General features: G+C 32.7%; 1 protein-coding gene across 2 annotated transcripts in view; it reads right to left on the reverse strand.

Moving 5' to 3' along the window:
- Nucleotides 1-23,979, reverse strand: part of CDH19 (cadherin 19) — a 211,143-nt gene that overhangs the window by 16,612 nt on the left and 170,552 nt on the right. For both annotated transcript variants that reach the window (XM_036824103.1, XM_036824102.1), the window contains 2 exons: nucleotides 15,650-15,771; nucleotides 10,721-10,842 (listed from right to left, as the gene is read on the reverse strand). In XM_036824103.1, the coding sequence (XP_036679998.1) occupies nucleotides 10,721-10,842; nucleotides 15,650-15,771 (244 nt within the window). The remainder of the gene's footprint in view (nucleotides 1-10,720; nucleotides 10,843-15,649; nucleotides 15,772-23,979) is intronic.

Consider the following 23,979-nt stretch of genomic DNA (forward strand, 5'->3'; position numbering starts at 1 on the left):
TTAATAAATACTTTTTTTTTGTTTTTTTGACTCTGTGGTCACTTTGATGCCAAGAATGATAATTAGCTGGAAAGAAAATGGCTTGTTGTTTAGTTTTCTGATGTTCTAGCACAGTTAAGCAATCTTCAGTATCTCAAAATAAATTCATCATTAACAAATTACCAATGTTTGTAAAACAATCAAATCCCAATTTGAAATAATCAAGAAAATATTGTATATATAATAGAACATGGTTTTAAGATATAGATATATTTGCTGAAATTTGTTTGGAAAATTTTTAATAATTTTAAAATGCGATACTTTTGCCCTTCCTACTTATTCATAGATCTGCACTGTAAAAAACGAACCAGCAAAGCTCATGGAAAATCTCATGAATTCTTATACACATAGTCACATTATAAGCTTTAAAAAACAAGTTTCACAATTCAAAGCATTTTTCCCTAATTGTTTTTGAACCCAAGTTTTAAAAATTTGATAATCTTGATGTCAAAATAAAGGTAAGGGAAAATGTTGCTTTTATAGGATGACACTGATTGTTCTGGAATCTAATTGTTCCAAATTGTGCTACTTCAAGACTCATTAGTCTGGTTGTTCTAATAATCTAGGAGCTAATTAGAAAGACTGCTTTTCTTTTATTGGTTTTAAGCTGATTTATTAGGTAATTGGTATTCCAAAACATCTTTTATTTTGTTTGTTTTTCCTAAGTTAAGTAAAATTATCTATATGCTTAAATTATATTTTATACTCATTTTTATATACTCACTTGGTATTTCTATAGTCATAAGTAATTTACAAACATGTTTTCTATAAATCAATTTATTAAAAATGTTCACTTCCTATGAATATTAGTAGTAGATTCTATTATAAAAGACTATACAGTAGAATGTGGTTTTGATAAAAATGAAAAATAGATTAATTTATAGTAATACATATTATAGAAAATGATTTGGATAAACTTCAATAGGACCACTATATTCTAGGGAAAACATTCACATTGACAAATCATTACCATGTCATCTGTAATGGATACAAAGTAACTGGATATTTATTTATTGACAAATTTATTCATAGTATTTCCAAAAGACAGTTACTACATCAGTATCAAGGAACCAGCTTTTAATAAGATGATTTCTTATCAATCAGCATGCCCTCTTATATGTTAATAACAGAAGCATTTTTTTTTCAGTTTTTGCAAATAATTATTTTCCCTCTATCTTTTGCCTTTATTTTTAATTAAAATTTATTGATATACCAAAAATGTGTAGGATTTGTGAATATATTTACTTGTAATGGAAAACATTTACTAAATTTGACACTGTTTTCAATCATTTTATTTTTTAAATAGAATTTGCTTCTTCATCCTTTGTCTTTTAAGTTTCTGAGAGTGTGTGATATGTAAAATTGATTTTTTATCTTTTGGGTATCATCACCTTATAATAGTTTTCATATTAATTCTATTACATTTAAGAATAGAGAGTCTTGTAACTAGTCCTAGGATTCAAGTCTCTATTAGACATTTAGATGAAGTATTTTGGTCAAAAAGCCCACATTATTTGCCATAGCTGTATACGTACATATGTACACACATTTATGGCAGAACTATCCCAACTAGTGCTGAAATATAAGTGGGATTATCTTTTGCAATTTGAAAAAAAAAATTTTACCTCTAAATATTTATAAATCTTCTAATTAAAGAGGACCTCTGAAAATTATCATACCTATCTTTCTCTAAAATATATTAATTGTACATAACTGAAGAAAATAAAGAAACTTGCAAAGAAATAACAAAATGAGATGGAGTTTTCCTTACAGTGGTCTTCAATATTATTAAAAATAAGAGAGAGAGAGAAGAAGAGAGCTAAGATAGTAGGGTAAGAGAAAGAGAGAGCAGGATTTTCCTTGGTTTACATGGACAAATATCCCAATTTTATTTACTGATATTGCATCTACATTTTCTATAATTCTCCACTAAAAATATCACAGAATCTTGGAAAAATAACGGATTTGAGATCTTGAACAGGAAATATAAAATGAGCCTATGTATCAGTCTGGTTCCAATTGAGGGAGGCAGTAATTAAAATGAAGGAAGTTTAATATAGAGTTATTAAGCTATAATAGGGGAGTAACTATAAAGATGTAATGAGAACTCCAAACGGTACTCTGGGGCTCAGTGAAATCATCTAAGGACAGACAAATGTGGAAGGGAGACAAGCTTCAGTTGTCCTTGGAGGAGGTGTGGTTGCAGCATCTTGCACGCAGGGCAAAGGAATTCACTGGGCTAGAACCAGTCCACATTCTCCAGGCAAACATGGATAATCCTCCAGGGTACAAGTGGGCTGGTGGTTGGAAATGCAGAGGGAATTGGGAGACCACTGCAGGTGCAAGGCCTGGAGCACACAGTGACGATACTGGCAGGGATGTAAGACCTCCTCTGGCCTGGGCTGGAGTCCTACGGTCACCAAGGAATGTACATTTAGGACTTTGGGAACTGTGCTTGTGGCTAGGCAAAGCAATACATATATTTCCACACATCCAGTTAGCTGGTCAACCGTGCAGCATGAGAAAGGGAAAAGCAAAAATGCTACACACATAGAACCAGGAAGAGGAGCCCTTTTCCTCCTGCAATGTGCATTCAGTGCCCTTTATTGACAAGACTCAACCTTGCACTCTCAATAAAAGATGCTCTAATGGGCCAATCCATTATCATAGTTTCACAGTGCCAGTTCTTTTTAAGCAGGTAGTGAAGGATGAATGTGCAGCTAGGAAGCAATAAATTGGTAAGTGGCAGAGCCTAGAACATATTGCTGTACCAAAAACGATGAAAGCAATCAAAGACTAATAGGTTGTGTCTAAAGTACACAGAAATGGATACAAATTCTGAAGATCTATTTTTCTTAACATTGCCCATTTATAAATCTGTGATGTAGATTGCTTACATTCTTTTCTTTTGTTTTTACTTGAGTGTATTTTTGTGTACCCATGCAAGCGCACATATATTTATTTTTTAAACTAGCATGGCTCTAGGTTTTTTGAACATCAAAGAGGACTTCTCTTTGTGTGTGTGGTGTGGGGAAGGAGAATGTGTGGGAGAAAAAAGAGTGAACTTCACTTTGGGATTCTTAGTATAAACAAATTCACACCAAGTCTATTGTCCTTGGCACAAAGTCTCCCCTCAGATTTTACTATTAAGAAGTTTTATGTTTCTTACTCCAATATTTTCTAAATTACATATTCTCTATATTTTATTCTTCATTCTTCTTTTAGCAATTAACTTTGGGAAACCTCAGGCTGAGAGGTGTATCGCAAAAGGTTCCTCTTTCTCATTACATTCCCTTTCTCATCTGCAATCGAAAGGTGAGATTCTTTCCTCTCTGCTTTCACCACCCAAATTACCTGTTTGCCATCTGGGGAAGTATATGCTGTTTCTTCATCTTCTCTTGGCTTAAGCCAGAATTTACACTATGTGACATGTATAGTTCTCATTTTGTGTTTTGATGGTGTAGCCACTTCCTTATTTTATTGATCATTTATTCTTTATTTTTAATTAAAAAAAAATTTCCTCTGAAAAATTTTAAACAGAATGCTCTTAACAATATTTCACTTATCAGCACCATTTGGTTTTGTTGTCAAGATTATGATAAACAAGTAACTTTTACTACCCTTTGTAATATTTTTATGAAACTTATTTATATAGATATAAAACTTAAAATAATTATGGTTTCTACATAAAAACCATTCAGTTACAAAAGATATGCTTTATTATCTTTTAAAGCAAATATTTTTTGAGAGCTTAATCCATTAAGTTTTAACGTTCACACATTACTATCAAACTTTTAGGAATGAGTAAGAAATTAACAGCACTTCTGAAAGTTTGTATTGGTACTCTGGGAGGTATGTATTAATATTTGGTGCTTTGTTTTAATTGTACTTGAAGGAAGCCTACCCAGTAAATTTCAGACCAGAAATCTGAGTCTAAGTTAGTCTGATTCCACATGTAACATCTGAGGAAACATGGGAGAAACCGTGACAATCCAGGAGCCATGATAGCCCTAATGCCCATATTATTTTTTTCTTTTTCCATGTTATTAAAATAAGGTCATTGCCATGTGCTAGAAAGAAAGTATGTACGGTAACGTTGCATATGTTGGCAGAACTCAAATTGTCCGTCCATTGAATTGATTTCAATTCATAAATCATAGTGTATGCAGCAGTGCCACTGGGAATTATTGGAATCCATTTGAATTTGAGTGGAAGAACATTATAGGTAGCCATGCTATGTACCATTCTTTCAGGTACATATAGACCTGGGGAAAACTCCTAGGTTTGATAGTGACATCTATGAGCCCTCTAAGAACTATTTGATGATTTCTGGCCTTCCTCCTTAAAGGAAACTGATTGTAATATAGGGCTGATCAATATGACTTATTCTGAATTTGAGCAGTACACATTCTGGGAAGGAGGTGAGGATCAGTTGTATTGACCTTATTTTAATTTTTGTCCTTAAAATTGTAAATGTAATTACTTATGAGTACAGAAAGAGAAAAACCTTTTTCCTATTTTTCTTTGGATTGAGCAAGTAATCTAAGGATAGCTAGTCTTTATGATTAGCAGGGCATAGTTAAAATTAGCATCATACTTGGAGATAGATACAAATGATAATTCCTGCTTAATCACTTATAAGCTATATGATGTTGAAAAAGTTACCTAAACTTTTTGAAGCATAATATACACATCTGTAAAGTTACAAAAATATAGAATTTCATAGATTTTCAATGTTGGTTTACATTTAAACTCTTAGCAAGTCACAAGAGAACTCTATGCCACTGCATCCAATGGACATTTTTCTTCCACAGCAGAGTTTAACTCTCAGTATAGTTTTAGAGTTCATTGCACCAAAAATTAGTATTTGAGTTACTTTTTGAGCAGTTATACTTACTTCTAAACATTGGTATTTCATTTTTTTTTAATTCTTAGAAGTGTCCAAATAATAAAGAAGTATCAATTTATCTTTAAATAAATAAATTAACCCTATCTTCAATTACTGAATGGTCACACTGGATACTTTTATAAATCTAGGATACATTATAAGAACTTAGTGATATAATTCTTTTTATGCCTATTTCATCATCCTACAAATTTCATCATTACTCATAAAGTTTTCTCAATGTGCTTTTTAAAACTTATATAAAACTTGTATGATGAATGGTCTAGAAGGTTGATGCAGCAATAAAATAAATTTTCCCATTGCATCATTCTCTTCTTTTTAAATGTATTGCTCAAAGTATTGCATCATCTTTCAAAAAAGATATAAAAGCAATGATACACTACCTTTTTAGTCTGATATTGTTTTTCATCAAAAACAGTAGAAAATTCAAATTTAAAATTTTACATCCATAATGACAAAGAAAATAAAATGGACAGAGGAAGATATTTCACAGTTCTTAGGTGAATTAGAAGATGAATACCAAAAGCAGAAACCAGCACTATAGACTCAAGAAGATGGTGAAATTGATCATGTAAGCAAAGCTTTAGACTGTGAGTCCTCAGATGAAGATAGAACACATGAATATTCTCAAAATCAAGAATCAATGAGCGAACAATATGATTCTAAGGATAAAAAGAAAATATAGTAATCATCCTTTTAGTCATTCAATAGGAAGGACTTCCTTACAGAATATTTTTTAATGAGAATCTGGGCTGTTCTGTTTTGCTAAAAATAAATGTGACAATGTTTTTTCATCTATTTTAAAATGTTGGCAGCAAAATCTATTTGGTTTATCCTGAAAATTGGTGAAGACAGAATGTATCCAAATGTAACTGGAAGGAAAAGGATGCAGTAGAATATTTCTTTTTAAGTAGATTGATTATGCTATTTGCTTTTTATAAATCTAAAGATTAAATGCTCTGCAATCATGGAACAAAGAAGATAGCCATTCTCCAACAAAAATATGAGCTGTAAAAGATTTTTTAAAACTTCTCAAAGTATTATATATTGACAAATATGTATTTGCCATGTTTGCATTTTATTAACATTTGATCAGGAGGGCCATAACATTCCCCTCAGCTTGACTCAGTTTCAGACAAATTTCTTCCTGACTAGAGACTCCTGATGTACATTTTCTTAGAACAATTACACTAGAAAATTTCTAATCACAGATTCTTTCTCTGTCCCTTTGGAATAGAGATAAATCTTCTCCTAGCCTTTTCCCATTTTATAATGCCGGATGGTCTTTCTCAAGGACCTGGAAACCATTCCTCTGAAATGTAATCATCAAGAAAGACAGGGCCCCTATCTCCCAGTCACTATGGGAGATCGGGAGCCTAACTTCTACAAGAGTCAATCAGCAAACGTAGATGGTCTAATCTCATTGACCAACCTCTCCGCTGATGTGCCCTCCAGGACGTTTTCACTAGCTCACACCAGTGCTTAAAAACTCTCCTGCTTTTGGTTTCAATGGATTTAAGTTCTCTCTCCCCTATTGCAATAGTCTTGACCTTTTGTAATAATCTTGAATAACATCTTCCTTGGCATCCTTAACAAGCGTCCGGTGCAATTTTGGTTTGCCACATTTTAATAAAGTTGTTTTGCACTGTCTCTTTATATAGCTGTGAATTGTTTATAAAATACATTTTTTTTTAAAGTAAATGATCAAATGGTGAACTGTGAGAGCTGTTTTTTCCCCTGAAATAGTGGGAATGGAGGCTATTGACACTTCTTCCTTCAAAAACTATCACCTCTATGCATGTCCACGTCAAAAATCTTTTTGTTTCCTTTTTACCTCACTGGTCACACCTACTTAGTATCTTTTGCAGGCTTCTCTTCCTTTACCAAATCCTTAAATATTGCTGTTCCCAAAGGCTCTGCCCTGTGTTTCATATTCTCATATGCCCTATGTTTCATATTCTCACTTTATAGGGCATTCTCATATGCCCTATGTTTCATATTCTCACTTTATATTTTCTTCCTGGGTGACATCATATACTTTCTTACCTACAAATATTCTAGTAAGTCCCAAATTGTTGAATTCGAATGGACCTTTTCTTTTCTGCTTTTACCTGACCTGTAAGCAGTAAATTAAAAAGGTAATAACTCCCTCCTCCTTGGAGCACTTTCTTTATTTGGTTTCTAGGGTCCCACACTCTCCTGGTTTGCTCCTTGCAACTCCCAATACTTACTACGGAGTATCTGGGTCTCAGTCTTTAGATTTAGTCTTTTCTCTGTCTACTCTCTCTCTTCAAGGGATCTTATCACTCTCAAGGTTTTAAATATCACATATCGGCTAATAAATTCAAATGTATATCTACAAAGAATTGTAGAGAAAAATACCCTATCATTGTTTCGAGAAACATAGTCTTCATGCTCTGTTCATTTATTCAACTAATTATTATTATCAAGAATATCAAAATAAACTTGCTCATTTATCACAAATATAATCTAGAAAACATGCAAAACTAGAGACAACTTGTTTGACAAATGTATAAGATCTATTCAAACTAGGTATAGATAGGGAGCAAAATATGATGGTAAAATGCATGGATTCTGATGCCAGCACTTGGTATAAAATATCTCTGTTTTTTCTTAGGAAGTAACTTCTCTGGGCCTCAGTTTCTTCACCTGGAAAATGAGGCATGTAATATATTTTCCTCATATATTTCTTGAGAATTAAATGGGTTAATGGTATAGTGTTTGCTAGAATCATGTGTGGGACATTGTAAACATTATTTATTTGTTTAAAATTGGTTAGATTACTTATGGTAAATTTGAGTTCAATTTTGCAATATAGTTAAAACTTAAACAGAATTAGATAAAGCCATTTCAGAAAGGAGAGTTGGTATGAACAAAACTACAAAGTAGAAACTGTTATCTATGTTTTAAAAAACAAGCAGTTCAGAGTATGAACAAGATTTTTTTTTTTTTTCAAATCAAGGTAGATAAAATTGTGACCAAATCAAAGACAGTGTTAAATATGAGTCCAGGGAGTTTTGCACTTTTATGTGCTGGTTTTGGAAAAACCATTGAAGTTTTTTTTAACATTGAAGTCAGAAAACTGTGCTGTAGGAAATTTCATCTGCTCTGCCCTCTGCTATTATTTCCTCTGTACCTAATGTCCAAAGACTCTTATGATCATGCTTTCACTGTCAGTGAGCAGTGAGTAGAAAAAACAAACACTCATTTCTCAAAAAAGGTGATTATTCCGCTATATTATAAATGTACTGACTTCTGAGTTCTTGCTTAAGAGTTAGGGTCTGTGAAAAGAATGAAAGGTCCACTGAGTCAGTAAAGACATGAATGAATTCTAATGCAATAGTGAAGGGAGCTAGCTCCTACTAGGAATGTATATCTCCATCTTGCCACATGACGCAAAAGTTGCAAAAGGTTATTATAAACATTTTAAATTATGATTGTTATTATAAACAACAATTGAGGAGTTAAGATAAAAGGTCCAGTGTAGTCATTGGACATAGGTAGCATTATTCTAGAAGCACTTATCACCATGGGCTAGAGCTCTGGGCTAAGTCTTTTATTGTGTAAATCATGTTGCATTTCCAAATCTTCTGCCCGACTCAGCCTGGTCAAGGCCACTGAACATGCAATTTTGTTGGGTAAGTGGACTTACCACCCAGAACATTTACAGAAAGAAATGTATAGTGTATGAAGTAAATTAAGCCTATTTTTTTTAAGTTTGAGTCTACATTGTCCCATCAATGGGGTACTCTGAATACATTCATATTTACATAAAGTATGTAAAACAACATACCACACTAGTTTTATACTTTAAATTTGACATATATAACTATAAAATATAGTACTACTTATAATAATTGTAAAAATATAATTTACCTGATATATGTAAATATGTATAGTTTAGAAAATTGTAAGATAAATTGATTATTCCCCAAATTATGTGACTTTTAAGGAAACTGATTTACTACATTTAAAGTATCATTTATTAGATTTACATTAACTATTTAAGTGATTTTTTTAAAAGTTGCCTATTTGTTGATGTGTCCAGGTAACCAGGTATGTTTGAAATGCTTGAGAAACTTAGATATAGCAAATTTTTAGGCATAGATCTATTTGTAACACCAAGTTTAAAGAGATGTCTAAGCCCAGTGTTTATAGAAGCGATGGGTCCCAGTTCACTTGCATTCTGTTTTTGAATCTTTCTATCCTATATTGTATGTTCACAAGTTTCTAAATCAGTTTGCTTTTGGATCTAGAGGACAGTGTGCTGCATTGTGGAGAGTCTCTGAGAGTTTTATGTTCACCTTTCACTTTATCAAAAACCCTGGGTACAAATCCATTTAAAATAGATATTTTAAGTTTAAATTCATTTGTATATTTCTAATCATTTTTTATCATTTTCAAAAATATTTAGGAAATACTTATAGGCAAGATTTGAGAATTCTTTCCAGAATAAAATGTATTCTAGCATAAACTTAGCTGAATAAATTTCACAAGACATTTTAAGACCCATTGATGATTTCCAATATTTTACAGCTGAATAATTCATAACAATTAAGGTATATTTATTTCTTAAGATATGCCTAAATTTTTACCATATTAGGAAATTGAAAATAAAGCATAATGTTGACTACTACTGTTTATTGGTAAAAAATTATAATTTTCACTTTTGTAAAATCCAAATTGTCTCCAACTAGCTTTATTGATAAATTCAAGCCTACTTAGAATAATTGCTTTTATAGTATATATACTTATTTGGTATTTTGAAAACTAGTTTATAAGTTTTTAAAATGTTTTATGACATTTAATAGGATACTTAAAAAAATGTAAAGTTATTGTGTACCGGAACTGAGACACTCAAAGAAGAATCTAATTTAAACTCTACATTTTACAAATGAAAAAAGGTAAGCTCCACGTGAGAAAATGTGTGAAAAAAATTGTGAAGTAATGATAATTTATTTCAAAATGAGTATGCTCTCATAAGTCTTTACATACTTAGTAACTCAATTTGAAATTGAGTTTCATTTGTGTTGATGTCTGATATATTTTATATATCATTTTATCTTTATCTTCATGATGAATGGAAAAATAAAAATTAATTAAAATTATTTATTCTATGGACTCACAAAAAATAATTTTTCTTTATTGAACTGACAAAGTACAAAGGATTTACTCTTGAATCCTGAGTGTTAGCAGATTTTTCAAACATTTGAGGAATTTGGAAGTAGAAAATGTGAAGTTTACATATTTTTTTAAAAGAAAGAGGGCTTCCCTGGTGGCGCAGTGGTTGAGAATCTGCCTGCCAATGCAGGGGACACGGGTTCGAGCCCTGGTCTGGGACGATCCCACATGCCGCGGAGCAGCTGGGCCCGTGAGCCACAATTACTGAGCCTGCGCGTCTGGAGCCTGTGCTCCGTCCGCAACAAGAGAGGCCGCAATAGTGAGAGGCCCGCGCACCGCCATGAAGAGTGGCCCCCGCTTGCCACAACTAGAGAAAGCCCTCACACAGAAGCGAAGACCCAACACAGCCATAAATAAATAAATATATAAAAATAAAAATAAAATGTTTAAAATAAAATAAAATAAAATAAAGAAATTTAAATTATACAGAATTTACAGCATTAAAGCATGGAATTAATATAGCTAAATAACGCTTGTTTTTATCATTTTAAAGTGGGAGGAATACATAGCAAAAGTTATTCTATATAATACAAGGCAATGTTTCGACGTCGGCAATTTATTATGGATTCTTACCTGACCAGAGACTGCATTTTCACAAACGTAAGTCTCATAGTATTCGGAGAACTCAGGAGCATGATCATTGATATTGAGAACTTGCACATACACAGGGACTGCAGAAATCTGTTCTATACTGTCTGCAAATTGAATAAACAGAATGAAAATAAAGAATGCTAATGCTGTCTTTAGGGGAAAAATGGTCATGAAAATTGCATTAGAGGCTACGTGGTACATTTTTATTTTACTTGAATAAAAGCTGAGGACAGGATAGCTATATAATTCATCTATTTATCAACAATACAGCCTAGAAAAAATGTACTCAACACACTCAGCTCAACCAATATTAATCCAGTGCCTTGTATCTGCCATGGATTGTAGGAGCTCATAAGGAAAAGTAGTAAAAGTAAAGGAGATAGTCAAGTACATGAACACTTTTGTTTTTAAATCCAGGAACTATTGAACATATTTGTATTATCCCTGGCCTCTACTAACTGAATGCCAGTAGCACCCTCCACTCTAGTTGTGATGATCTAAATTGTCTTCAGACATGGTCAAATGTACTAGGAGGCAAAAATGCCTGCAGTTGAGATGTGTTGCTCTATCATAACTTTCACAAAGGCGCTCGCTCACCAGAAATGAGGAGAATGATGATTTAGTCCATGTGTTAAATATGAAACACAGAGCCAGTGATGGTGGAAGGGTGAAAAATAGTGGGATGTTAGCCTCTTCTAGAACCTAATCTGGCAATGGATGGTAAAGGTTAAACTACACCTATCTTTGACCCAGTTATTAGTTTGGGAAACCTATGCTACAGTCCAAGGCACCAATATATAAGAGTATGTGATCCAACTTATTTATTCCAGAATTGTTTGCATCCCAACCAAACAACTGGAAATAACCCAAAAGGGATTGGGGAAATAAATTACCACGAAACTATGAAATTGTGCATGCTTATTAAAAATGAATGCATCAATGTAACACATGTAGTAATATCATGAGTTTTAAAAATGTATTTTAATCTTGGTTCTCAATTTGAGAAAAATGCTTACCACTGTTTGTCTCAGTTGGTTTTCTGTAAAATGGAAATGATACTAGTAACTAGCTTACAGAGCTGTTATAAAGATTAAATGAATTAATACATATGAAACATTTAGAAGATCACTTAACATATAAATAAGCAATAAACATTAAATACTATTATTTTATTTATCTACTAACCAGAAGTGATATACATGATGTTTTGCGAAGTGCTAAAAAACAATTTGCAGCATAAGGTATTGTATATTTGTATATCATTATTTTAAATCTTTCTTGTTTATTTTAAAAAGCCGTGGGAAGGTACATACATTGAAGAGTGGGGAGAGGGAGTTTCTTTTGTTTGTCTCAGTGTTTTTATTTATAATCTTACATGCTCTTTTTTCTAAAATCACAAAGCATTATATTTGCAATTGTAATTTGTAAGGGCAAATACAAATTTTTTAAAAAAAGAGGCTTAACTCTCCCTGTTGAAAACTAGGGAAAAGTCTTTCCTTCCTTCCTCTTCTTAGAGCATTTACTTTAGAAAAGCCTGTAAACTATTTTTCTATCTCTTTTAAATGTATGTAAACCTTTTAAAATTGAGATAAACCTCTTGCCAACTTTACAACCCAGGCCTGTCTTTCTCCAGTCCTGGGAGCCAGTTCCTTGAAATAAAACCACCAACGAAGATAGCACTTTTTTATCCCAGTTTCTGTGGGAGGGTAGGAGCCTAACTTCAGCAAAGGCCTTGACCCTAAGATGTAAAACTACCTCTTGTCATAAACGTATAAAAGTTTAGGTTTCAGTTAGCAAACAAACACAGATGGTCACTCCAACTACCTAGTGATTTTAGGATAAACTGTGTGGCACAGGGTGATGTGAAGTTCTCCTACTTTAAGGCCAGTAATGGTTTATCTTGAGAACACGTCTGCAGTGGGTTATATCTGCTCGGCTATGTAAAAGGCTGAGATTTCTTTCTGATTTGGCAATTTCTTATCAATTTACTGTGATGCACATCAAATTCTGGTTTAATGATTTTTAATTATAAAACTGTTTCTCTCTATTTCACCTCGTGAAGAGGTTTTCCAGGTTGGGATAAAATTTTTGGTTGTAATTGTTTTTAACTAATAAATAACAGTGGCAATTATGATAGAAATTGCAGCTTTCAATTAATTAAAATTAAAATTTGCAAGTTTTATGGCATACAAAAGAAACCCATGGCCTTTAGAAAATACATAAACCATTAAGAATTATCATTTTGAGACTCTTCTCTAGTGTGTTACATTCAGGATAAAATTGATTAAGAAACATTAAATATGAAAAGATATTTCTAGATATTTCAAGATGAAATTATTCAAAACTTAAGTCTAACATTTTTTATGGTTTAAATATATATCACTATAGAACAATATTCTGCTTAAGTAAGTAAAATGGAAAAAGTATATCAGTTACAAATAAATTTAAGGAAAATTAGTAAAAAATTCATTTAAAATTTTTATCTGTTTTTCTGAAAAATCTATTTAAAATTAAGTTCAAATTAAACCTTTGGCATGACTATAAAAAGCATACACATATCTTCACAGCTTCATTTTAAAGTAGTTAGTCATTTTATTCACTTTGTTGGCATGCTGATAAATAACTTGGTGCTTAATGTGGGCTGCTTTCCAGGAAAAAGACTAAGCACAGTGAACTTCATTTGCTGGGAAAACATATGTGAAAATGGAACATCTCTTTCCTGTAATCAGCATAATTGTTATGTCACAAGCTTCCAGGTAGTTAACACATGCAGCAAGTACTTTTTGTAACAATTTTATGTGAAGCCTTGCTTTCCACTGTTTAGGTGGTTTGTTTATATTACTATGTCTTAAGTGACTTAAATGGTCAAACAATTAGTTTTGATATCAATATTATGGTAATGAGAAATTGGCACTTACAATTATTTTCTCCAAAATTGTTCTAAAATGAGTTTAATAATGTGGATTAAAAATGAATCAAGAGACAGAGGAAAAAATACATGAAAATTGGTTACTCAGTGTTACATAAGTTTTTTCTAAGCAGTTTCCCTTAAAATGAAACAAACATTTTCAAAAATATATCTTCAAAGATGAGTTAAATGATAATTAACTTTGTGGGTTTTTGAGAATATTTATCTGATTATATTTTATTTTGGAATTTTATTCCCCATCCTGTAAATTTTCAACTTAATGATAAAAATAACAATGGGAATATCAAATCTCTCTTTATCTAAAAGAATTTTTTTATTTTGAGGAAACTGATTTTACAGCACCAGAAGCATATCAGCATGAATTGTGTAATTGCTATACTCGATAACATTTCTAATCACTTATTTCTAGAACAGTGATTAACTTCTCAGTAATAAATTCCATGTAATATAAATATATTCAGTTTATATTCATTTTGCCTTTCACAGGCATTTTTTCCTTAGCCATATTTTTAATCTTCTTTTATTTATAATTTTGTTTTAATACAATATTTGTGTCTAACAATACAAATAACACATTTTAAAGACTCTGCTTTTTAATAACTTAAATTGTAGTACTTCTAATTTAACAGAAGTTAATGACATAGTCTTACAAAAAATTCCCCTTATATATAAAATAAGATTCCAGTGGCTGATTATTTACATAAATTCATTAAAACATGCTCTTTTAATAGTTGAAGGCTACTTTACGTAGAAACACATTTTTCAAAGATGTCCAGTCTTCCTTTGAACTGATTTGAATTCTTTTCTCAGCAGTCTTGTAAGTAATGATATAAATAATTTGTTCTCAGAAATATCCAATGAATAAAAGTTTCTTGCTTTTAGACAAACATCTTTGTGTTTTCTGACACCAAAGGCCTTGGCGTTTCTTCTGTGCAGCAGGCATTTACTCCCCTGCAACATTTGCTCCCCATCATTTATCGTTTAGTTAAACAGAAAATTCAAAACCCAGACCCAGTCCTTCTGCAGTTTCCAAAGAGCTATTCAATGTATGACAAAAAATATGCAAGAGATGCTTTCTACTCCACCGTCTCATCAGCCTACTGTTCAATAAGGTGAGGAGTGAGATATATGTTCAAAGACTTTCAAAGAACAAGCCAAGAAAGTAAACATGATTAATAAAATTCTATGCAAAGTCAGTTTTGAAAGGATGCAATCTAAAACATTGAAAACTCACAAATTGAATCCTTTACTGTATTATATTTAAACCATTGACTAAGTAATAGGGAAGATTTTGATAATCCTTTCCATTGTGTTCTATCTATTCTTTTGAGCCTGAATGGATATGGTTGACCTAATTCTGACTGAGAATTCTGAAGACACACTCTAAGTGGTAAACTGGGATGATTTTATATATGTTTTGCAACCTGAAAATGGAATCATCTGCCTATCTGTGAAAAAAAAACTGGTCACTACTGATTATTAAAGATGTGACTATCAGCACTGCTGACACAATGAGTTTAATTTGAACACATTTTGCTGGGCAACATTTTATATGCCCAGTTTGAAAAAACTTACAAAATTTATATTCAGTTTTTAAAAATTGATTTAAAAATGCATTCATGAAAAATATGGTAAGAACATATAATTATATAATTAAAAGTTCTTAGAATTTCAAGGGTTTTTTTGTTTATTTCTTGTGTTTTTCTGAATTTTCCATGATTTATTTCTTGCATTAAACATTATTTATTGCCATAATAAAAATGAAGATATTTAGTGGTAAGTATATAAATAAGCTATAGTAGGAATGCACAGACATTTTGAATTTAAAATGATAAATTAAATACACATGTATGAACTGACATATAAAATACCATTTAATTCTAATTTCAGCAACACTTTAGCTTTTGTCTCTATGTTTAGAGATTACTGAATGGTTTAAAAAATATGGGGAACCAATATATGGTTCCCAAATGAGTACTTACATTTTTCTGTGGCTGTAACACTTAGGTTATACCAAGCACTAATCTCTCGATCAAGAGGGTTAGTTGTGAAGACTGTACCATTGTCATCAATACTGAACACTTTGCTTCTGGTAATAGAATACCTGCACACACACAAATAATTCCTTAATTTTATTATTTTCCCCATATAATACTCTTTAAAGAGTGTATAACACTCTTTTTAAGAAATAAGATATTATCAGATCCACACTCTACACAGCTAATACAATGCTGAACAATTTTCAGAAAGGTAAATTCTACATTTAAGATTCAGCTCAATGGAGACAGAAAAAAAAAAAAAAAAAAAAAAAAAACACACCAAAACCCTAAAACTGTTCTAGATTTCAATTGACACGTGTGAAATCTAGACACATGTCACTCATTCTCATTCCGAGAAGAGAATTTTCATAAGTGAATGACTTGGTTAAAAAGAAATGGCAAAATGTCTTTTGCAAAATGAAGAGAAGTACAAATAAATGGGGGTAAAAATTAAAACTTGTGAACCTTTTTTTTCCTTTGAAGCAATGTAAAACAAATTCTCAGTTTAGGCTGCTGAGCCTCCTTGCTACACCACATAGTTACTTTCTTAATCTGTGCATCATATTATAATTACTTGATTGCTGACATATGAAAATGTTTGTTTTTGTTTGTTTAAAGGAAATAATTAGATAATATCTAATAAAAATAAAGTATATATTTATTACATATATTTATATAGGTATATATGTGTGTGTATACATATATAAGTATATACACATATCTCCTAAAAGTGAGGAAGTAAGGATAGTAGGTGTAATGTGCTATTATTAGATCATGAATGGAAAGAAGCCAGATAATAAAATTCTCTCAGGCAAAAGCCCAGAAAATAATCTCAAACTCCACAATGAAAGAAGACTTTGAAGTACTCAGCATGTCTTATCTGCTTGCAAATGATTAATAATAAAAATTAAAGAAGAGTAATAACTAGGGTTCAGTGATGCCTTCTCATTGCATATATATTCCTAAAGATTTTGATAAGACATCAATGAGGTTTGCCATAATTATGTGGCAAAAGATGAGAATATTTTAATCTTGAATTGACAGTTCTCTAAAAATATCACACTAATTTGTACGTTGGTGTTGAGGGGGAAATTAAAACAGAAACTACAAAGAATTAAGCTTTAAAAGAATTCAGTTTTAGCTCTACTCATTTTTAAACCTTTATAAGCAATTTGCTTACATATCCACAAGTGGTCACATTTCCTACTTAGATTTGTTGACAAAACGAAACAGTAGTTTAATATTTTATAGTAAGGGTACAGAATATCCTGTTTCTATAATACACCATTCCAAATAAAACCAACCAAAAGTTTGAGATTATTTCCTTATAAAAGTTTTAAAAAATTATGACCCTGAGTCATCAGTAACATTTTAAATAATAGTGAATACACACCATTTAAGAGAGGAAAGAAGTGTGTCATACATATTAGAAAGAGCTTGAACTAAAAAGCTTAAAATATAGTTTTAATCTGTGGTTTGCTTCACAGTTCCTTTTTTAAAGACTCTTCATTCCTCTTAAAATGCTGAGTGAATAGAATGTGGCTATGTAATGTTTTCTCACTGTTAAGAGCTCTTGACAGAATGATAGAAACAAATGATTCTTCCGTACATACAAGGATGCCTTTATATCGGGTTCTTAATCTTCGTACGCCTCTACTATTCCCACTTCCCAGAAGAAAAACGGATATACTTAATAGCCAAGCCCATATACAAAGCCTAGAGATTCCCAAGTAGGTGCAACTCCACCAGATCTTTCAAGAATTTTAAAGTACTTTTTTAATGCACAGGTGAAAGATGTTTAAAGACAGCCTCTTCCACTGGTGAAAGATATCTCTGTCATTCTTGAACTAAATACAAACCTGCTTCTGGCTCCTGAGCTGGGCTGTTTCTCACAAACCTGATTACTCAGATTATTTGTCCTTTTATGTGAATATTGGTAGTTTCTTTCAAGGAATTGGTCTGAATTCATAGGCGTAGAGTTGTTCATAGTATTTCCTTATAATATTGTTTAATATCTATGGGTTCAATAGTTATGTGCCCTCTTTCATTTCTGATAATGGTAATTTTTGTCTATTCTGTTCTTTCCCTCTTGGTTGTCTGGTTAGATTGATCACTTGTACCAGTGTTTTGGAAGAATCAGCTTTTCATTTCACTGTATTTCTCTATTTTCAATTTCACTGCTCCTGCTCTAATGTTTTTTACTTTCTTCTTTTTTTCTTTTTTTTTTTTTTTTGCTTGCTTGAATTTAACTTGCTCTTCTTTTTCTAACAGAAAAGACTATATTCTTTATCATATTTATAAAATATTATAAAATTTGACTACAGGTTTAGTTAGAAAGGAAAATTTAATAATGTCCAAAGAATGAATCATCCACAGTAGTGGCAAAAGAGTATATGCCCTATATCTGGAATCTAAACAATATGGTAATACAGAGAATGGGGATAAAATGAAAATCATAAGGAAAATTTCTCGTGAAGTTTCTCATAATTGTATGATGGAGTTTTTATTACAGACCATTTCTAAGCTCTAATTCCCAGCACATTAGGCTCCTTAAAGCAACTGTATCATCTCACTTTCAGGTCTAGATACTGCATTCTTCCTTCATACCTGCCCCCAGTTTTCTTAAGCAGTTACCATATAGCTTATTATAGCAATTTATACCAAGGCAAACTTACTTCTCAAGTTTTTCTGCTCTTGACAATGACAAGAATATTTTGTTAAACCAGTTGATTTATCCCACCCAAGATTGCTGGAAATGAGCCTGGGAATGTCTATGCTTCACAGAAACACCAGGTGATATTCATGAGGAAAAGCTGAGTAATATAAGTTATTGGAAGTAGGTATACTTTACCCTGCTTACTATGTGTTAATCTCTTTTTCCCAAGCAATGGAACATCCCTGAGGGGAAAATATACTGCATTATCATTCCCTTTCTTTTCTATATATCTTGCCATGGGGTGAATATTAAGGAAGAGATATTATCAAATTAAAACTCAAATTGAAATTATTTAGTATTTTCTGGATCTTTTGCTTCCAAAAAAAGGGGGAAACCTCCTGAAATGTGTTCTTGTGGTTTTTTAATATACATTTGATTTTGTTTCCATGATATATTTTGAACATTTGCTACATCAAACTATACCACATGGAAAGAAATCTGTGAACCTATTATTTAAACATAATATTATTTAAAAGACACTCTAAATGAACGTCCATAAAAGACTTTGAAAGATATTCTTTTTGTAGGCTCTCACAAACTGTTTTTAAGAGTAATTAATTTTGTGGGTATTCCCTGGTGGTCCAGTGGTTAGGACTCCATACTCTCACTGTGGAGGGCCTGGGTTCAACCCCTAATTGGGAACTAAGATCCCACAAGCCAAGTGGTGTGGCAGAAAAAATTTTTTTAAATTTAAATAAATAAATAAAGTTGACACAGTTGACATTTAAAAAAATAAAAGTAATTAATTTCAGTATAAAGATGAAATTATTAGCTAAAATATTTTTGGTAGAAAAAAATAAGTAACCACCAGTAGTGATACTATAAAACACAACCTCTGGAGAGCAACAGTCAGCTCTACGCACCACCAGTCCCCCCCATCAGGAAACTTGCACAAGCCTCTTAGATAGCCTCATCCACCAGAGGGCAGACAGCAGAAGCAAGAAGAACTACAATCCTGCAGCCTGTGGAAAAAAACCACATTCAGAGAAAGATAGACAAGATGAAAAGGCAGAGGGCTATGTACCAGATGAAAGAACAAGATAAAAGCCCAGAAAAACAACTAAATGAAGTGGAGATAGGCAAACTTCCAGAAAAAGAATTCAGAATAATGATAGTGAAGATGATCCACGACCTCGGAAAAAGAATGGAGGCAAAGATCGAGAAAATGCAAGAAATGTTTAACAAAGACCTAGAAGAATTAAAGAACAAACAAACAGAGATGAACAATACAATAACTGAAATGAAAACTACACTAGAAGGAATCAAGAGCAGAATAACTGAGGCAGAAAAATGGATAAGTGACCTGGAAGACAGAAAGGTGGAATTCACTGCTGCAGAACAGAATAAAGAAAAAAATAATGAAAAGAAATGAAGACAGTCTAAGAGACCTCTGGGACAACATTAAATGCAACAACATTCGCATTATAGGGGTCCCAGAAGGAGAAGAGAGAGAGAAAGGACCAGAGAAAATATTTGAAGAGATTATAGTCAAAAACTTCCCTAACATGGGAAAGGAAATCGCCACCCAAGTCCAGGAAGCGCAGAGAGTCCCACACAGGATAAACCCAAAGAGAAACACACCAAGACACATAGTAATCAAATTGGAAAAAATTAAAGACAAAGAAAAATTATTGAAAGCAGCAAGGGAAAAACGACAAATAACATATAAGGGAACTCCCATAAAGTTAACAGCTGATTTCTCAGCAGAAACTCTACAAGCCAGAAGGGAGTGGCATGATATACTTAAAGTGATGAAAGGGAAGAACGTACAACCAAGATTACTCTACCCAGCAAGGATCTCATTCAGATTCGATGGAGAAATCAAAAGCTTTACAGACAAGCAAAAGCTAAGAGAATTCAGCACCACCAAACCAGCTTTACAACAATGCTTAAAGGAACTTCTCTAGTCAGGAAACACAAGAGAAGGAAAAGATCTACAATAACAAACCCAAAACAATTAAGAAAATGGTAATAGGAACATACACATCCATAATTACTTTAAATGTAAATGGATTAAATGCTCCAAACAAAGGACACAGACTGGCTGAATGGATACAAAAACAAGAGCTGTACATATACTGTCTACAAGAGACCCACTTCAGACCTAGGCACACATACAGACTGAAAGTGAGGAGATGGAAAAAGATATTCCATGCAAATGGAAATCAAAAGAAAGCTGGAGTAGCAATTCTCATATCAGATAAAATAGACTTTAAAACAAAGATTACTACAAGAGACAAAGAAGGACACTACATAATGATCAAGAGATCAACACAAGAAGAAGGTATAACAACTGTAAATATTTATGCACCCAACATAGGAGCACCTCAATACATAAGGCAAATACTAACATCCATAAAAGGGGAAATCATCAGTAACACAATCATAGTAGGGGACTTTAACACCCCACTTTCAGCAATGGACAGATCATCCAAAATGAAAATAAATAAGGAAACACAAGCTTTAAATGATACATTAAACAACATGGACTTAATGGATAATTATAGGACATTCCATCCAAAAACAACAGAATACACATTCTTCTCAAGTGCTCATGGAAGATTCTCCAGGATAGATCATATCTTGGGTCACAAATCAAGGCTTGTTAAATTTAAGAAAATTGAAATCGTATCAAGTATCTTTTCCAACCACAACGCTATGAGACTAGACATCAATTACAGGAAAAAATCTGTGAGAAATACAAACACATGGAGGCTAAACAACACACTACTTAATAAGCAAGAGATCACTGAAGAAATCAAAGAGGAAATCAAAAAATACCTAGAAACAAATAACAATGAAAACACAACGACACAAAACCTATGGAATGCAGCAAAAGCAGTTCTAAGACGGAAGTTTATAGCAGTACAATTCTACCTTAAGAAACAAGAAACATCTCAAATAAACAACCTAACCTTACACCTAAAGCAATTAGAGAAAGAAGAACAAAAAAACCCCAAAGTTAGCAGAAGGAAAGAAATCATAAAGATCAGATCAGAAACAAATGAAAAAGAAATGAAGGAAACAATAGCAAAGATCAATAAAACTAAAAGCTGGTACTTTGAGAAGATAAAAAAAATTGATAAACCATTAGCCAGACTCATCAAGAAAAAAAGGGAGAAGACTCAAATCAATAGAATTAGAAATGAAAAGGGAGAAGAAACAACTGACACTGCAAAAGTACAAAGGATCATGAGAGATTACTACAAGCAACTATATGCCAATAAAATGGACAACCTGGAAGAAATGGACAAATTCTTAGAAATGCACAACCTTCCAAGACTGAACCAGGAAGAAATAGAAAATATGAACAGACCAATCACAAGTAATGAAATTGAAACTGTGATTAAAAATCTTCCAACAAACAAAAGCCCAGGACCAGATGGCTTCACAGGCGAATTCTATCAAACATTTAGAGAAGAGCTAACGCCTATCCTTCTCAAACTCTTCCAAAATATAGCAGAGGGAGGAACACTCCCAAACTCATTCTATGAGGCCACCATCACTCTGATAACAAAACCAAAGATGTCACAAAGAAAGAAAACTACAGGCCAATATCACTGATGAACATAGATGCAAAAATCGTCAACAAAATACTAGCAAACAGAATCCAACAGCACATTAAAAGGATCATACACTATGATCAAGTGGGGTTTATCCCAGGAATGCAAGGATTCTTCAATATACTCAAATCAATCAACATGATTCACCATATTAACAAACTGAAGGAGAAAAACGATATGAACATCTGAATAGATGCAGAAAAAGCTTTTGACAAAATTCAGCACCGATGTGTGACAAAAACCCTCCAGAAAGTAGGCATAGAGGGAACTTTCCTCAACATAATAAAGGCCATACATGACAAACCCACAGCCAACAACGTCCTCAATAGTGAAAAACTGAAACCATTTCCACTAAGATCAGGAACAAGACAAGGCTGCCCACTCTCACCACTATTACTCAGCATAGTTTTGGAAGTTTTAGCCACAGCAATCAGAGAAGAAAAAGAAATAAAAGGAATCCAAAGTGGAAAAGAAGAAGTAAAGCTGTCACTGTTTGCAGATGACATGATACAATAAATAGACAATCCTAAAGATACTACTAGAGCTCCAGTAAAATACTAGAGCTAATCAATGAATTTGGTAAAGTAGCAGGCTACAAAATTAATGCACAGAAATCACTTGCATTCCTATACACTAATGATGAAAAATCTGAAAGTGAAATTAAGAAAACACTCCCATTTACCACTGCAACAAAAAGAATAAAATATCTAGGAATAAACCTACCTACCTAAGGAGACAAAAGACCTGTATGCAGAAAATTATAAGACACTGATGAAAGAAATTAAAGATGATACAAATAGATGGAGAGATATACCATGTTCTTGGATTGGAAGAATCAACATTGTGAAAATGACTCTACTACCCAAAGCAATCTACAGATTCAATGCAATCCCTATCAAACTACCACTGGCATTTTTCACAGAACTAGAACAAAAAATTTCACAATTTGTATGGAAACACAAAAGACCCCGAATAGCCAAAGCAATCTTGAGGAAGAAAAACAGAGCTGGAGGAATCGGCCTCCCTGGCTTCAGACTATACTATGAAGCTAGAGTAATCAAGACAGTATGGAACTGGCACAAAAACAGAGATATAGATCAATGGAACAGGATAGAAAGCCCACAGATAAATGCATGCAAATATGGTCACCTTATCTTTGATAAAGGAGGCAAGAATATACAGTGGAGAAAAGACCGCCTCTTCAATAAGTGGTGCTGGGAAAACTGGACAGTTACATGTAAAAGAATGAAATTAGAACACTCCCTAACACTATACACAAAAATAAACTCAAAATGGATTAAACACCTAAATGTAAGGCAGACACCATCAAACTCTTAGAGGAAAACATAGGAAGAACACTCTATGACATAAATCACAGTAAGATCCTTTTTGACCCATCTCCTAGAGAAATGGAAATAAAAACAAAAATAAACAAATGGGACCTAAAGAAATTTAAAAGCTTTTGCAGAGCAAAAGAAACCATAAACAAGACAAAAAGACAACCCTCAGAATGGGAGAAAATATTTGCAAATGAAGCAGCTGACAAAGGATTAATCTCCAAAACACACAGGCAACTCATACAGCTCATTATCAAAAAAACAAAAAACCCAATCCAAAAACGGGCAGAAGACCTAAATAGACATTTCTCCAAAGAAGACATACAGATTGCCAACAAACACGTGAAAGGATGCTCAACATCATTAATCATTAGAGAAATGCAAATCAAACCTACAATGAGATATCCTCTCATACCGGTCGGAATGGCCATCATCAAAATATCTACAAACGATAAATGCTGGAGAGGGTGTGGAGAAAAGGGAACACTCTTGCACTGCTGGTGGGAATGTAAATTGATAGAGCCACTATGGAGAACAATATGGAGGTTGCTTAGAAAACTAAAAATAGACCTACCATATGACCCAGAAATCCCACTACTGGGCATATACCCTGAGAAAACCATAATTCAAAAAGAGTCATGTACCGAAATGTCCATT

Source organism: Balaenoptera musculus, chromosome 14, assembly GCF_009873245.2.
Source record: "Balaenoptera musculus isolate JJ_BM4_2016_0621 chromosome 14, mBalMus1.pri.v3, whole genome shotgun sequence".
Lineage (NCBI taxonomy): Eukaryota > Metazoa > Chordata > Mammalia > Artiodactyla > Balaenopteridae > Balaenoptera > Balaenoptera musculus.